Consider the following 15,332-nt stretch of genomic DNA (forward strand, 5'->3'; position numbering starts at 1 on the left):
ATCTGTTATATTGCTGCCAGCTGGTGAAACCCATCCATCAGCTTGACCGTAACAGCTCTGCAGACTCTGGGCTGCTGTCCTTTAGTTACAGGCTCTGCGCTGGGGCCATCTGGTTTCAGTCTGTCTCCACAGAGTGGCAAGGATGCCACCAACAAGAGGACAGATTGAAACTCCTGAATCTGCAATAGTAAACCAACAAAACAGGAGAACAAGCTAAAAGGCAGCAGAAAGAGCAGGTCAAGAGCAGGGATGCTTTTCTAGGTTTGGTTCTGACCACCAGGAGGAATTGTTGGGAGAACCTGAGGCTGAAAAGCACCAGAACAACCATCCACAGCTCTATTTGTAAGCAACTGGCAGACAAAAAGGTAAGTTACATCCAACTGCGAGATGTTGTGGATAAACCTTCCCAAAGCAAAACCACATTTCCTTCCCTTACGTGCTGAAAAGACTTGCAAACAGGGGACAATCAATTGCTCCAGTAAATTTGGATGTTAAGACTGCTTTTGACGCTGTCCAGGATTGCATTTTCATAGCAACACGTGCAGAACATCACACCCAGTGCACCTCAACCTCACAGCCAGTGCGGTGAGCGCAGCTCCCCATGCCCCTGCTGGAATATAGGAAAGGGATAAAGGGGACCTGGTATCTGGTGACTCTTCCTTCGTTCTGCCAGGAATCTGAGCTGTAGCACACTGAGAAGGCCAAGATACCGTGCCTGTAACAGAATGGTGGGTGCCTCCCACTAATAGTATGCAAATCAGCACCACAGTGAAACAAAGGAGCCTCTTAACGAGGCCATATTAACACCATGACCTCAGAAGACCAACTTCATAGATTATCAGAGCCACAAGGAATTAGGAGCAGGAGTGGAAGAGCCCTTCTCCCATGTGAGGCCAACACCTCCCCGAGCTGCAGGCGGCACCTACCACGTTACCACCTCTTCACACACTGACAATCTTTTCTTTAAGCAGAAACAATTTCCTCTGTCCAAACCAAAAGGCATTCATTCCAATCAACGTGGCATCACTGACATTACTCAGAGGTACTGCCAATGCTTTGGCTACACAGAAAGCACCAAATTCCACGCAAAGACAAAATACACAAATACTGTCTTTGCTCTCGACAAAGGTGGCCCGTCCAGAAGACATCCACACATGAGAACCTCAAAGATCTCAGTCAACACATTTCAGTTTTCTGAAAGCTGGGACGAGAGGCAGACAGTATAAGGGAAGCCCTCCCTAACACTCAACAGCTGAGATTTCCGAAAGGTGCTTACGGAATTCAGGCACAGATGTTTCGTTAAAAGCAACGGAAAACTGAAGTTATTCTTACAGATAAACACAGAAGGCATTTTGAAACAGTGCCAGAAGATCTCTTGGCACAGCAAAAACATTTGAAGCCAAAACCAGAACCTGGATATAAAGGTGAGAGTAATTAGTACTCAGTTTGCAAGGAGTAGCTTTGGATTATCTTTGGAATGAATGGGATCAAAGGACTGACAGCTGAAACCAATTATTATTTTATCCATACCTCATATGGCTTGCCAGGCCATCCTGAGTACTAGAGAGTCCCAGGTCTGAAAGGGAATCCGAGCAGACAGACACAGGCGACAAAGACCTCTCCTTCTCCTCTAGCAGGTCAAGTTTCACCAAGGAGCTTGTCTCATCCTCTGAGTTATCCTCTGACACAGAACCAATAATAAAGCGCGAGTGAGGGTTGATCTCCAGGGGTTTAGCGGGTTGGGAAGACTCTTCCATGGCTGCTCCAAATTGTGCTCTCAGCACTTTATGTGGCAGAAGAAAGAACAAAAACAAAACCTGAGGTTAATGTCTGCTCTTGCAGAACAAAGACAACGACAAAGCAAAGCTCGCTTCCAGCTGGAAGTGCAACGTTCAAACACCAAGGCTGAACCTGGACGGGCGGCCAGGACCAAGGAGAGTCACCTCTGCTCCACTCACTGGCTTCTCTGCTTCTACAAGGACGAGGAGATGCAAGCAGCTGGGTGTCTGATCCACTGCAAAACCTGCTAGCTCAAAACCTGCTGGCTCACACCACCTGCTCGCAGCAGCTCAGGTGCTTTCCAGCCCACCTTCTGCCCCGATTCTATAAAAGCACCATAACGAACCAGTAAAATAGGATCCTTCCCTGCAAGGTTAGCAAGCGGGATCAGAGCAGCAATGGGTCTGACAAGCCGGAGGGAGGGGACAGGAGGATCCAGGTAAGGAACGATGGAGAAGGCAAACCTCCCCTTCCTGGCAGCAGCAAGCTGTCAGACTGGCTCAGCCATCTCCTGCAACATCACACGGACTTTAACCCAGTCTCAGATCATCCACGCCAGGTAGGGGATAGCTCCTACTTCATGGTAATACACCGAAACTTAGCGGCACGTTTTACACTTGTCAATAGGAAAATATGAAAGTTCAGGTCTCCGTTTACCATTAAAAACCATTACATAGTAAAAAGACTCTCTTAACATGGAGAAGTGTGAGTATCACAAAATCAGCGTTGTTTCCACAAAGAATGAATGTCTTTTATTTAAATAAAATAAAAAGTATAACTGGAAATAAAGGAACGTGAGAGACAGAGAACAAAGGAATACTCTGGAGCACAAAGGTGGGATGGTGAATTATCGTTTGATGTGCTCTGCCCAATTTCAGTACACTTATCTACACACAGCTGGAAATCAAACAAAAATTAGAAATGCTTGTGCACTAACCTCTTGTTATTCTTGCAATCTGGGCAGTTATCCACTTCCAAAATGAACTGGAAAACAAAAGAATTAACAAGTAAATATCACTGTTATGAAGAATACTCCGCATGTTTTTACTCGGCTGTATGAGCCAGTGAATACAGAACTGTTACAGGGTGGAAGAGGCCCACGCAGGTCAGACAGATCACCCATTAGACCAGGAGCCAGACCCACGATGCCCAAGTCAAGCCGTGGCACCTCCTGCTAGCCCATCGCTCCGGCAACTTCTGAGCTCTGTGCTGGTGCACACAAGATACGGACCCCTGATCTTGTGGTTTAGCACTGTTTTTAAAAGAAATGCTGTTTTGTGCCAGTGCTGCCTGCTTGATTCAAATTTCTTCCCCTGTCATCTCTGAGCTTCTGAATCTGGTGTCCGATTTCGGCTGAATTTGATGGTCAAGAGCAAAACCCAATGATAATCAGAGACCTCATGAGAAATCAGGGGCTAGAAAACGCAGCTGACACACTGCATTTTTACATGCGAAAACCCAATATTTACCTGTGAAATAAACTCTAGCAGCTGTGACACAGCAATACGGACCAGACAGATGAGGAACCATGGCCTCAGGGCCCCAGTCTCTCAATAGGCACTCCACTGCTGCCGTTCACTGTCCCGCAGAAGGGGTGGTTTGGGACCTTTAACACCACCCCAAACGCAGGAGAAAGCCTCGCCAGCCCTGCTAGCTCCAGCAGCGTGATAGGCTCGGTACGTACAGGACAGCCTTCATCTGGTACACAAGCAAAACTAGCCCACGTTATAACACAAACAGGACGTGATCATAGCTTTAATTAGAGCACAGACGAGGAATTTATAGGCACTGCAATCCTTAAACACCGTGCTCTTTCTTTTCATCAGTAACTGAGAATTAAAAACAGATCCAACTGGCTCCTGCGCTTTTACCGCGACCGTACTTGACTGAATTATTTAGATCAAACCCGGTGTTGACATCACTACTCCCACAACCTCCAGTTTCACTGGGGCCACAGGCAGTTCATTTTACAGGGAGATGCACTTAACCACTTCGTGGCTGGAAAGCCACAAACACCCGTCCCGTGAAGGCATTCAGATGGTGGATCTGGCTGCCCCTTTTCGAGGGCGGACGAGGAAAAGACTGGGCAGCAGGACTGTAAAGCCTGCCCCCCTACCCATGAAGTGCAGGAATGAATCCCTGCAAGAGGATTTTTTTATGCATTTTTTCCCATTGCTCAGAGTTTAATCAAGTTCTCTTTGTGCGTATAAGCACGAAGACAATGTTTATGTGTCTATTTATTCTGGCATCAGGTCACTCCTGGAGAATTTCATCCAGATGGATTTACCGGTGGCAAAACCATCAGCACTGAGGAACACGGGATACAGCCACACGGACCCCGACCCTTTCTTAATTGGAATACTTTTCTTATTTGAAACACTTATGTTTTAGTAACTAAGTATCGAGGCTTTTCTTTTAACCCCTCTAGGTAAAGGAAAAAGAGCAGCGGAGGCGCAGCATTTCACACAAACGCTCCCTGAGAAAGCACCGAAGCAGCGCCAGGGCCCCGATCCCAGTGCCAGGCTCAGACGACTTGACTGAACGGCGTGTTTGTACAACTCCTTCCAAAAGCAGGCAGCTATCCACCAAGCCCCATTCAAGTGCATTCACCAGCGCACTGCTGACCCCGCGCAGCCCAGGCCCGAAGTCAGGAGCTCTGCTGAAGCTCCGCGATCAGCTGCTAACGAACTGGCGCCGAATCAGACATGAGCTCGGCTTGTCCTCGGTGTGCTGAAATCCATTATTCACATTTAATTTAATTTCAGCGTTCTCTGGGGCCAAATACAAGGTATGATTTCTCAGAGACCTCCTCGCGGAAGCCTTTTGCCCCCCTGTGCCCCGAACAGAGGGCCGAAGCTGCAGCAAACAACGGCCACAGGTCGGGAAGGCGGCACCTGGAAGTCAGCTACCCACCACCAGCACACGTACCGTTGCTTTAATAGCGTTGAACGAGGCCCCAAAACCAAAATTGCCTGGCTCCTCCACTACACACACACCCCAGGCTGCGGAGCTGCTGAAGAAGCCCCGTGAATTACGGAGGGACACGTCCCGAGAGCTGCAGCTCGCAGGGAGGGAAGGACATGTAACATCACGCAGCCGGAGCTTGCTCAGTTCCACAAACACATGTTAAATCAGGGTTTTATCTTTATGGAATCACAGCCACGCTCCTCCCTCCCAAAGAAGGCAGCTCACATTGGAAGTCAGAAGACACGCAGCATTTCCATACCTTAATGTCTGCGGAGCTGGGGGGTTATTTAAAACCCAAATCACGGCCTTTGTACGCCTTGTGCTACGAGCAATGAAAACTCTGCAATCCAAATTTAAGAAGTAACACGTCTGTTTTTGCCTGAGGTAGAACAAATCTCAGTTCACTTCTCCACCACTCCACTGCCACACGAAACGTTTTCGGCTCACCGACGAAACGCACGTGTGAAGACACCAGGCCTTAGGAGTTCTTACTGCAATCTCACTTCAAGATCATTCTTATTACTGTAAACCATACCTGGACACAAAACATACTTAACGTAGGAGAGAAATTAAGTTTTAATTAAAATTATGTGTAATTTTAAGTTTAATTAGTTTTAATTTTGAGTTTATTTTTCTTTTCCAAACGACCCTGTTTTAAAGGGGACTACACTACTGAAAAGAACAGCATCACTCCCATGAAAATTAGTTGTAGGTTCCTTCAAAGGCACACAATAGTACCTCTATGATGGTCATAAGCCATAGAAAAAGGAATTCAAACAGAAATGGGTTTATTTAAAGGCCCGCTATGCAAAACCCAGGGGTCTGCATAGTTAACCAAGCAAACAACAGCCAGGTGCACTTCCACTGCCCTAACTGAAGGAACACAGGTAGCACCAAACAACAAAACCTTTTATTTTAACTTTGTTTTCACCGCGTATCTACCAGCCTGCCGACTCAGTTGCCTTCAGGAACACACATCACCTCGGCTGGAAGTCTCTGAATGCACAGGACAAGGAGGGCTCCTGGCAGCGGGACGGGCAGCGAGCACCCAACTCACTGCAGAGCCCGCGTGTCCTCCTGCCACGCTGCCAGCCCTGCGGACAGCCCCGAGCCCCAGCAGCCCGTACCTGCGGGCAGCACGGCCGCTGCTCCACCTGAAGCTGCCGCCTGGCTCCGAACCCAGCGCTGCTCCGCTCCCTGGCCTAAATCTTCTCTCTGCAGCAGCAGCCACAGCACCCGGCTCAACTTCTCTCACCGCTCCTTCACCCAGGGGCGCTCCGCCAGGCTCTGCACGCATCCACCCCTGGGCTGGGACCTCCTCGCCTGCTTTTAAACCACCGCACGCCCCCCAACGCGGGCAGAGCCGCTCAGCCCAGGGGCACACACGCTGCCCAGGCGTGCTGAGGCCACAGCCCTCACCTGCCCTGCCCCGGAGGCACAGCGCAGGGCCCCTGCTTCCAGCAGCCCCGAGCCCGGCTGACCCTCAGGGGGAGCCTGGGCCGCTCCGGATCCGCTCCGGATCCACTCCGGATCCGCTCCGAGCCCGGTGCAGCCCCAGCAGAGGGGCTCCGTGCCGGGCCCTGGGGCGGCGCCCAGCGAGCCCCGGCCCTGCCGCGGCCCCCGGCGCCGTTCAGCGGTGCTGGTCCCGGAGGGGGGTCTCGGTGCCGGTCCCGGTGCCCCCCTCCCCGCTCACCTCAGGGTGCCGACCCCCGCGGAGGCTCCGCGGCCCCCCCCGGCCTGGCGCTGGGCAGCGGCGCTGCTGGGGGCGCGGCGCGGAGCCCCCTCCCGCCACCTCCGGCCAGGCCACGCCCCCGGACACGCCCCCTCCTAGCGAGGCCACGCCCACCGGCCACGCCCCGCCCGCGCGGTGGTGTGATGCGCCGGGGGTTACCTGGGGTCAAGCGCCTCGAAGCCCCCCTCCCCTCCCGCGCCGCTCTCATTGGTTGGCCGCGGGCGCGCAGCGGGGGGGCGTGACCAATGAGAGCGGCGCGGGGCGCCGAGGGGCGGGGCTAACGAGGAGACGCCCATGGCCTGAGCGGCCGGCTGGGCGCGCCCACTGTTTGGGGAGGGGGGGGGGGGAGAGATGGGGGGAGCCGCGGGCGGCCCGGAGCCAACCACTGCCGGCCGCGGGGGGCGCCGGGAGCGGGCCTGAGGCGGGGGGGGGGTTGTGAGGCGGCGGGGTCAGCGCCCTCAGCGCCGCTGCCTCCCAGGGCATAAACGGCTTTATTTGTGCCCCTGGAAGGCTGCTCGGGGCATAAACGCCTTTATTTGTGCCTCAGGACCCCCCATTTTACACAAGGGGCTGTAAAAGGTGCATGTGAAGGCGGCAGAGGGCTGTAAAAGGTGGCTGTGAAGGGCAGCTCGCCACACGCAGCGCCAACCCCGCTGAGGCGCCGTGCCCCAAACCCCACACACAGCTTAGCAAAGCGGGGATTGCGACAGGTTCTTGGTGCCCAGGGCTCTCGGCACCCCAAATCATGCCCAAACCTGCCCGCCGCGGCCATCCAACCAGCCAGGGTTGCGGGAGGGATTGCCACACGGCGCGGGGTGTAGCAACGCGGCCGGGGGAAAGAATGCCAGGAGACGGCAAACGAAATCCATCAACGTTACGGGCGGATTGGGAAGGTGCTTTTGAAATGGAACACTAACAGCAGCTCGGAGGGCCGTAAAGCAGCACCTCGGTTATCCCCGTAACACTAACGCTGCGGCCTTTGCACAGAGTCCCAGCGCACAGCACACAGGAGGGCAGTTTATGCACAGACACGCAGCACAGAGCCCTTCCCAAAGCATTATCTGAGTTTGACACAAGCAAATAAAAGCTTTGGATTTGGTGCGTTTCGCAGCTGCGCTTCCCTACCGAACCAGCAACAAAATCCCTTCGTTGTGAATGGGCATCGGTGGGCGATGTTTTACAAGGAAGTGCAGTTTGGGAGGAATTACAGAAAGGGATTTAGACGTGGTATACTGCAGGGTAAGGTGCCCCCAACAACCATTATTAGCCATGCTGACTCAAATCCTGCACTTGGGACAGCTGCTGAATGTTGCTGTGACTTACATGGGAACAGAAACGGGTTCTCATTTCTTTCAGTTCCAGACTGAAGTAGTTAAAAAGGACAGTGCTCGAGCTTCAAATTGTGGACAGCAGGAATGTGTGCTTCAATCTGAGCATCCTGCTTCACAAAGCTCAGACTACTTTGCAATGGCAGGAGATTTACAACTGTAACCACGATTCTGCTTCTTGAGGGGCAGGGGATGTTGCTTAAATCCATGTCCCCTTCCCACTGCGTTTGGGAACTGGACACAATACGTTACTTACTGTCACGCGACTTACAGCACACACGCTGTTTACATGTGGAACCCCTCCCCACACACACGGTTTCTCAAAAAAGCAAGCACAGCCTCAATAACGCAAACCAGTCATATCAGAAAAAAGCAGGGGAAATGTTATTACCTTTTATGACGCCAAGTCTGGGCTCCATGTCTCTTCCCCAGGCTCTGATAACGTCACTAGTGCAAACACGGGACAGATCATCCTAGGTTAGGGGGGTTAGTGACACCATGCGTCCTGGCACGACTCCTGTCCTGGCAGGCAAGAAAAAGAGAGAAGGGTCAGATGGCTTTTAAACCCAAAATCATCTTTCATTTAGGAAACATCACGGAAGATTTGAAACATCGGAAAAGAAATGGTAACGCTCGCAACGCTGACAACAGCTGCCTGTTTACCAGGATAATCACAAAATAAATCTCCTTCTCTCCAGTCAGCAGGTGAACAGCCACTGCTAACTCCGTCCGCAAGATGTGCTGCTGTTAGTCCTAAGCTTTCTTACAGCTTCAGACAGTGCCCTAACTCATCTCGTCAGACTGCAAAGTTCGGCTTCTCTTGGCATTCCCAGCCCAAAAGAGAAGCAGCAGACCGGGTCACACAGCGAAAGCGAGTGCTGGGGCTGGGAGGTGAACAGAGAATGATGGTACTGGTCAAACACATTCAAAATGAACATTTAGTTGTTTGAAATTGCTTAAAATCTAGTTCTCTCTTTAGTATTTTTGAGTTTTTATTTACCAGGCTGGCAAATTTGGGATTCCTGATGGTTTCTATCTCAAGAATAATAACAGATTCGTTCAACTGGGAAATCATTTCAATCCTGATTTGCAGCTACGTGGTTATTCTTCACACTGCACTTGGAGGGGAGGCAGCGGGTTTATACTTCCCAGGAAGATTCAAAGTGTTACTTTTACACTGGAAAATGGTGAATTGCATCCTTCTATATTGATTCTTTATGACTGGTCTTCTCCAACCTTACTGATTCTGTGACTCTGTAGCGCTTAGAGGCAGGTTGTGTTGAACCTCTGGACTACGAGCCGTTTGAAAACTCAGGGCGTTGCTTAAGATTCAACAAAAATATTCTATCCTTCCTTCTGTGAGCGGGACGTTAACCTGTGGCTACTCAGCATTTCAAAGTCAGAGGCTCTGGAGGAAAAAATGATTTCCATCGCCACCTTGCGTCTAACTCAGAAAACGCCAGCTCCCCAAACCAACCCACACACCGGACCGTGTCACCCAGCAGCACCCCTAGCTCCGGGGGCAGCCCTCCTCCTGCCATCCTTGCCCTGTCCTTGGCACTTTGGGGCTCCAGAATTGACCTGAAGAGCCCCGGGGGGTTCTGGTTGCCCCGGGCAGGGCGCGTCCGGTTCTAGAAGCAGCCGAGCGCCCAGCGCTCAGCAGCCCCAAGCACCCTGAGCCCTCTCGGCTCTGGGACTCACCGCTGGGACCAGGCTTTGTTTGGGACACGCCTATCAGAAGGACATTCAGCTGGCAGATAAGGCTTTCTCCAGGCCCGTTTCTTACCAAACTGCACACCTCTGCTGCTTGGAGCAGAGCTGGGAAGTAGCACGGCCTGCAGTGAGTTGACACTGACTTTAACCTCTCCATACACTGACCATCGTGCAGGTGCAGGAGCTTTCAGCAGGAGCCTACGATCCCAGAGCTGTTCCGGGAGCTCTTCTAATCAGCACGGTATCTGCCTGAACACCTCTGCGGCGACACTCGGAGGAAGCAGTAAAGATAAAAAAGGGCTTCGAGACTGTGAGGAGCAGATGCAATCATGGTCACGATATTAATATTTAGCTTAGTGTTTGCACACACCAGGCTCATCAGAAGAGGTGAGTTGCTCACATAGCTGCAAGCTCTAACTGAATGAAGATTTTGTAGGAGACTAACTTAAAAAATGTTAGTAATAAATCCGTTTATGTGTTAACTGTCTCTTTCCCATACACTGACGTAAGTCTCTAATCCATACGCCCTCACCCCAAATCCTCACACCTTTGCTGTCAGCAAAACACTGGCATTTAAAATTAGTTACCAAAAAGCAGGTAGTGCTGACTTAACTGCACATTGCAATTAAAAGTTGCTCAGCCTTCACTCCGTTCCCCTCAGACTTTGGAGACTACAAATGCCACGTGGAAAATGCCTCAGAAACAGCTGGCCACATAAGAAGCCTGAACGTCTTTCTGCAAGGTAAGGAGCTGCTGGAAGAGGGAAGCTGCCAGGGCTGCTCACGGCATGCCTGGCATTTTCAGTGGTCTCAGCTATGCCTCAGCCAAAAAGGACACAAAAGGTCCCACAGAGTTTTTTTCCATTTTGCTGGAAACCCAAGAGACTGTTCCTGTAACCCCTGATGGCTGCTGTCATTTGCCATCGATAATTACACACAAAATCTGAAACTTTCAGCCAACTGCTGCGGCAAGGGAAGCAGACTTCCCCCAGGACTAACGGCAGAGTTGCACTTGGTAGAACTGCCCCTTCCTCGTCCCCCCGGGATCTGCACCCGCCAGCTTTTGGCATCCAAGTGCCTCTGTTAAGGGCCTCGGGTCCCACATGGCTTTCAGGGTCCCCGAGGGCAACAGGGACCCCAAAGAGAGGCTCCTGGGCAGCTGCCCAGCATGGTTAGGTGGCTATGAACTGAGGTGGTGTGACTGCTGCCCTGGAGAGGGCAACAGCTTGCGGTGCTCGAGCATTGAGTAAAGCTAGTTTGACAAAAAGGGACAACAAAGGGATGATGCACAGAGAACTCGCTTGAGTTTTCCTCATTGTAACATTAACCCCAAGCTGCCCCTGAAGTTTCCTTGCAGCAGTGCATCCCTCACAGCTAACTGCTGCCTCGAACCTCCCACAGGAATAATTTAAGAGAAGCCATTCCTAGCATGAGGTCCTTATCCTTTTCCAGCCCCTGGGATAGCAGCCACCGAAGGGAAGTTAAGCAGACGCCAAAAAGTCAGCACGCTGGAATGCTTTAGTCATCGAAGCTCCGTGCAAGTCAATCTGCTGCACTTGGAGAAGCTGCACGGAGATTTGGCAGAGCGGGCTGTAGAGAAGTGCACCCTGCAGAGCATCGAAGTCATCACCACTGCGGTCCGAGCACCCGCTCGCAACCACAGCTGTGTTCTACTGACACCCAAGAGAAGGAAGTTTCATAGAAAATTAGTTCTGAGAGGAAAAGGTAAGGAGTTCGATGTAGCAAATAGCTCTTTAAGTATATGAAAGCACAGCGGCCTTGTGCCTTTCTGTAAGAAAAAAAAAAAAAAGAAAAAAGAAAACAAAACAAAATTAGGAGGGAGTAACAGAGTTGAAGCTATGGAAATGTTCAAGTTTTGGAACAATTCCATGCTGTTGCTTTCCCTTCTTTTGGGAGGATCATGAGGTTTTGGCAGTTTCCAGTATTAATACTGACGGATAATTCTGTACGTTGGAAAACTGCACACAAGCAGAAACAACTACCTGTCCTGGAACTGTGCTGCAAACTGCCAGTACTCTACCATTTCTGGTCAACTGTTTCAGCGTGCAAGTTATTCTAGAAAATGCTTCTGGCTCTTCAATCCAAACAGAAACAAATAACCAGATGTAAAACCTGTCCCTTCCAGTGTTTCTGCCAGGGGTATCCAGCCATGCTGTAAAAGCAATGCTGCTCAAGCGGAAAGTTTTTTCTGAGGCTCCGACTATGCCACCTGTGTACCAAAGAAACCAGACTTCGCAGGGTAGGTTCCAGCTCTCCCTGCTGAGCCACAGGGTAGCAGAGCAGTAGATGTAGGGATGGGAAGGATACCGGCTTTCACACACCTCTTGGCCCAAGTTCTCCCAGGCAGTAATTTCTCTGAACAATGGTGTTGGATTTACCAATAAATACGTTGGCCCAGGTAGTTTGTGAACCCACGGCCGTAAGGAGAAAGCAGCATTTAAGTGCTGGCTTTCAAAGGAAGTTACCAGTGCTCATGCATGCCCTGAGCTCCCCTAACAGCTCCCAGCTTCCTTTAAAAACCTCACAGGACTTCACTGGGAAGTTCCAAGCCTTACCACACTGCTGTGCTGGGGCTTACCCACCTGTTTCTTCTTGGGAGCAGGCAGGAACTGTAAGATATCTGAAGTATTTTAACATAAAAATATCCTGAGGTTCCAGAGATTTACAGCTTCCAGTGAAAGCCTTCAGGAGCCTCCAAATTGTTCCTCTGCCCGCCTCACTTAGCCCAACTTAACAAAAATGAAGCAAATCTTGAACTGTCAAAGACTTGTAAGGACACCTGAAATATTCTTATGTATCTCATTTCAGAGGGAATTACACCCAGAAATGATAGAGGTTTTATGATCAGAAAAAAAATAAGCATCGTCATTAAACTGCTCATCGTTTGCGTCCTGTTAGTCTCTGCCATATGCTGCATCGTGACCGTCATATGCGAATTTCCCTGCTCGGTGAGTTCCAGACCAGGACAGCTTCCCACCTCCTTCCCCACGCTCAGCCAGGCCAGCCCTGTGAGCACGACTGGCGAGTTAAAGCACACTCACAGAGTTCTCGGGAAGGGAGAATTGTCTTCCCAGGCATGGGCAGAGCCTGGGTGCTCAGTCTGGAGGGCCCAGGGAAGGGCACGTGCTGAGCTCTGCAGGCACTGCCCTGTGCTGACCCGTCACAAACCTCCCGCTGTGCTGGGACGCTGCTCCTCCTAGCAGAGATGGCATCCTCCTGATGCCAGAGGAAGAATGGTTTAGGGGTGGAAAAGAAAAGGCCCTGACTCAGGAGAAGTGCCCCTCTCTCGCCTTGCAGGCTGCAGGATGCAGCATTTTAGCAGGCGGGTGAGAACACACCAATGCAAGGGGCCAGTGCTGGGAACCAAACACCCCAGGGGCTGCGATACACCGAGTTACCTCTGTGAAATCACATCGCTTTGGTGCCCAGACACCCACCACTGTCCCTCCAGAAACAAACAGCCTTTGGGCAGCTGGTATTCCCCACCCTGACCGCTTCTGCTTCTTTCCCAAGTGCTTGTGCTTGGACTGGATGGCCGGCAGGCAGAGCAGCAGCAGAAGCGTGTACACAGCCTCCGAGCCCGTGGGTCACCAAACGGGCACGCTTCTAACCCAGCTACTTACGGACACGAAGGAGAAATCGCTGCAATCTTTTGCCTGACTCTCAGGCTCCCTTCCCCAGGTATGACCAGGCAGCGGCAGCCGAATGTTGAGCGAGGGATAGCGGGCCCCACTGTGAGCAAGCCTCCAAGGGAAATAGATAGACCTTCCACTTCAAAAGATTAAATATCCCCGTGGCCCTGAAGATGAATGGCTAAGGTGCCCTTTCATGAAGAAATGATTTAATCTTGTGCTTCCTACCCCATTCAGTGAGCTGCTGAGGTAGAGCAGTTACGCTCTACTCCCACCTCGCACCGTGACGGGGGGTCAAGTCACTTCAATTTGGTTTGTCCAGCTGCTTGTCTGTCACCAGGCTCTAACTGCCCCGCGGTGAGACTGGGGAACACACCAGAAACCCTCCAGATATTGCACATGCAGAACAAACCGCCTGAGGGCATTTAACTTGCAGAAACGATCAGTAAACAATTTCAAATAGAAATGAAAATTACCCCATTTGTTAAAACTTCTGAGTAGAAAAAGGCAGAAGGTGAGCACGTTGCTCATTGCAAATTATCCACTTTGACCCTCCTGGAGTGAAACTGTGCAGTGAGAAACGGGCTACAGCGAGAGGTGAGGAAATTAAACTGAGACCTCTAAGAGCCATTTCACGCAAGCCATTGACCAGCCCTCAGGTGGTAACACCTTTGGGCCTCTCCATTTGAACAGAGTTAAGGCAAAAGGCTCTTCATGTCACTGCTAGCTCCAGGAGATATCAGGCTTGCCATAACTTCTTGAGCTCAGTTCAGCCAGGAGATGTCGCACTGGTAATTACTGGTTTGAAAACCACCAGAGCGGAGCACTGGGGTAACATTCCAGCAATACGGTTCTTTACTATTCCTCATGGTATTTTTTTTCTTCCCTTGCCAGACAGAAGCATAATAGCAAGACCCTTAAATGAAGAGATCCCAAATCCCTGTTGTCCATGAAACCCACCCGAGAAATGCCACAGGCCTTACTGGAACACCCTTTTCCCTCAGCCACCTCACCTTTCTCCTCACCACCTCCTGGAAGCAGCAGATTGAACACCAGCAGCTTAAACAACCACAACCCAACCGCTGCAGACTGAAACCAGACTTAACATCAGAGGAAACACTTACCTGGTTAGGGGCAGTCACACCAATTCACTGGGAAAAGAGCTGCTGCGAAGACACCCATATGCTGATCCCTTCCATTAAGTGCCCGGATTCCTATTTTAATTCCCAGATACTGGAAAAACCTGTCAGCATAAGCAATAAAAATTTCACCGACGTTCCAAACTCTGCCTCCCTCAACTACTTTATTTTTCCCATAATTTAGGGAAGGCATTTAGGGCCTAGACAAAGGGAAAAAATAATTTCCAGTGCTTCCAGTTGTGCCATTACACAGCTCCGACACGGAGCACACACGTGGCAGACTCCTGGGGAGCACCCGGCCTCCTCCTGCAGCCTCGGGGGAGCGGTGCCCACACCGACTGCCGGGCTCTAGCCTGAGCTGTTGGCATTTTGACATGAAACGGCCCCCTGAGCAACACGAAACGAGGCTCTGACCCTCAGGTATGAGCTGCCAAGGGCTGCCCTGTAGCTCTGCAAGAGCAGCTCCTGAGCTCCCCGCGAGGCGCTGAACGCTGCAAACCCTGCAGCAACAGGCGGGGACAGCCCCTGACACACACCTTGATGTGTCTGTAGCATTTACATATATATAACTTCTATGTATATATATAAATACAGGGTGATATACATATATATATTTAAATACAGGGCAAAATACATATAGATATCATATATAAATAAATATGGGACGATATATAGATTAGATATATCAAAATACAGGGCAAAATACATATAGATATCATATATGTATAAATACGGGGCAATATATACATGTAAGTACTTACATGTATATGTATATATACATATAACAGAAATGTACATAAATACAGGGCGATATACGCGCATATAACAGAAATGTATATAAATATGGGGCAATATATGTAAATATAACAGAAATGTACATAAATATGAAGCGATATGCGCTCATATAACAGAAGTGTGTATAAATATAGGGCGATATATGTGCATATAACAGAAATGTACATAAATACAGGGCAATATGTGCACATATAACAGGAATGTATATAAATATGAGGCAATATACG

At 50.5% G+C, this 15,332-nt stretch overlaps 1 protein-coding gene across 10 annotated transcripts in view; it reads right to left on the reverse strand.

The window, feature by feature from the left end:
* Window positions 1-14,414, reverse strand: part of ACACA (acetyl-CoA carboxylase alpha) — a 124,468-nt gene extending 110,054 nt beyond the window's left edge. For 3 of the 10 annotated variants that reach the window (XM_082776217.1, XM_082776215.1, XM_082776212.1), the window contains exons 1-3: window positions 5,874-6,003; window positions 2,717-2,763; window positions 1,531-1,783 (exon numbers count right to left, since the gene is read on the reverse strand). In XM_082776217.1, coding sequence (XP_082632343.1) covers window positions 1,531-1,757 — 227 coding nt within the window. In that variant the 5' untranslated portion in view covers window positions 1,758-1,783; window positions 2,717-2,763; window positions 5,874-6,003. Of the gene's footprint in view, window positions 1-1,530; window positions 1,784-2,716; window positions 2,764-3,248; window positions 3,323-4,707; window positions 4,770-5,873; window positions 6,004-6,439; window positions 6,528-8,197; window positions 8,329-14,295 lie in introns of those variants that run through there. The other 7 variants (XM_082776218.1, XM_082776222.1, XM_082776214.1 and 4 more) reach the window with 7 other exon arrangements.
* Between the last annotated feature and the right edge of the window lie 918 nt (window positions 14,415-15,332).

This window comes from Aythya marila (genome assembly GCF_965140915.1).
Source record: "Aythya marila genome assembly, chromosome: 20".
NCBI classification, from domain to species: Eukaryota; Metazoa; Chordata; class Aves; order Anseriformes; family Anatidae; genus Aythya; species Aythya marila.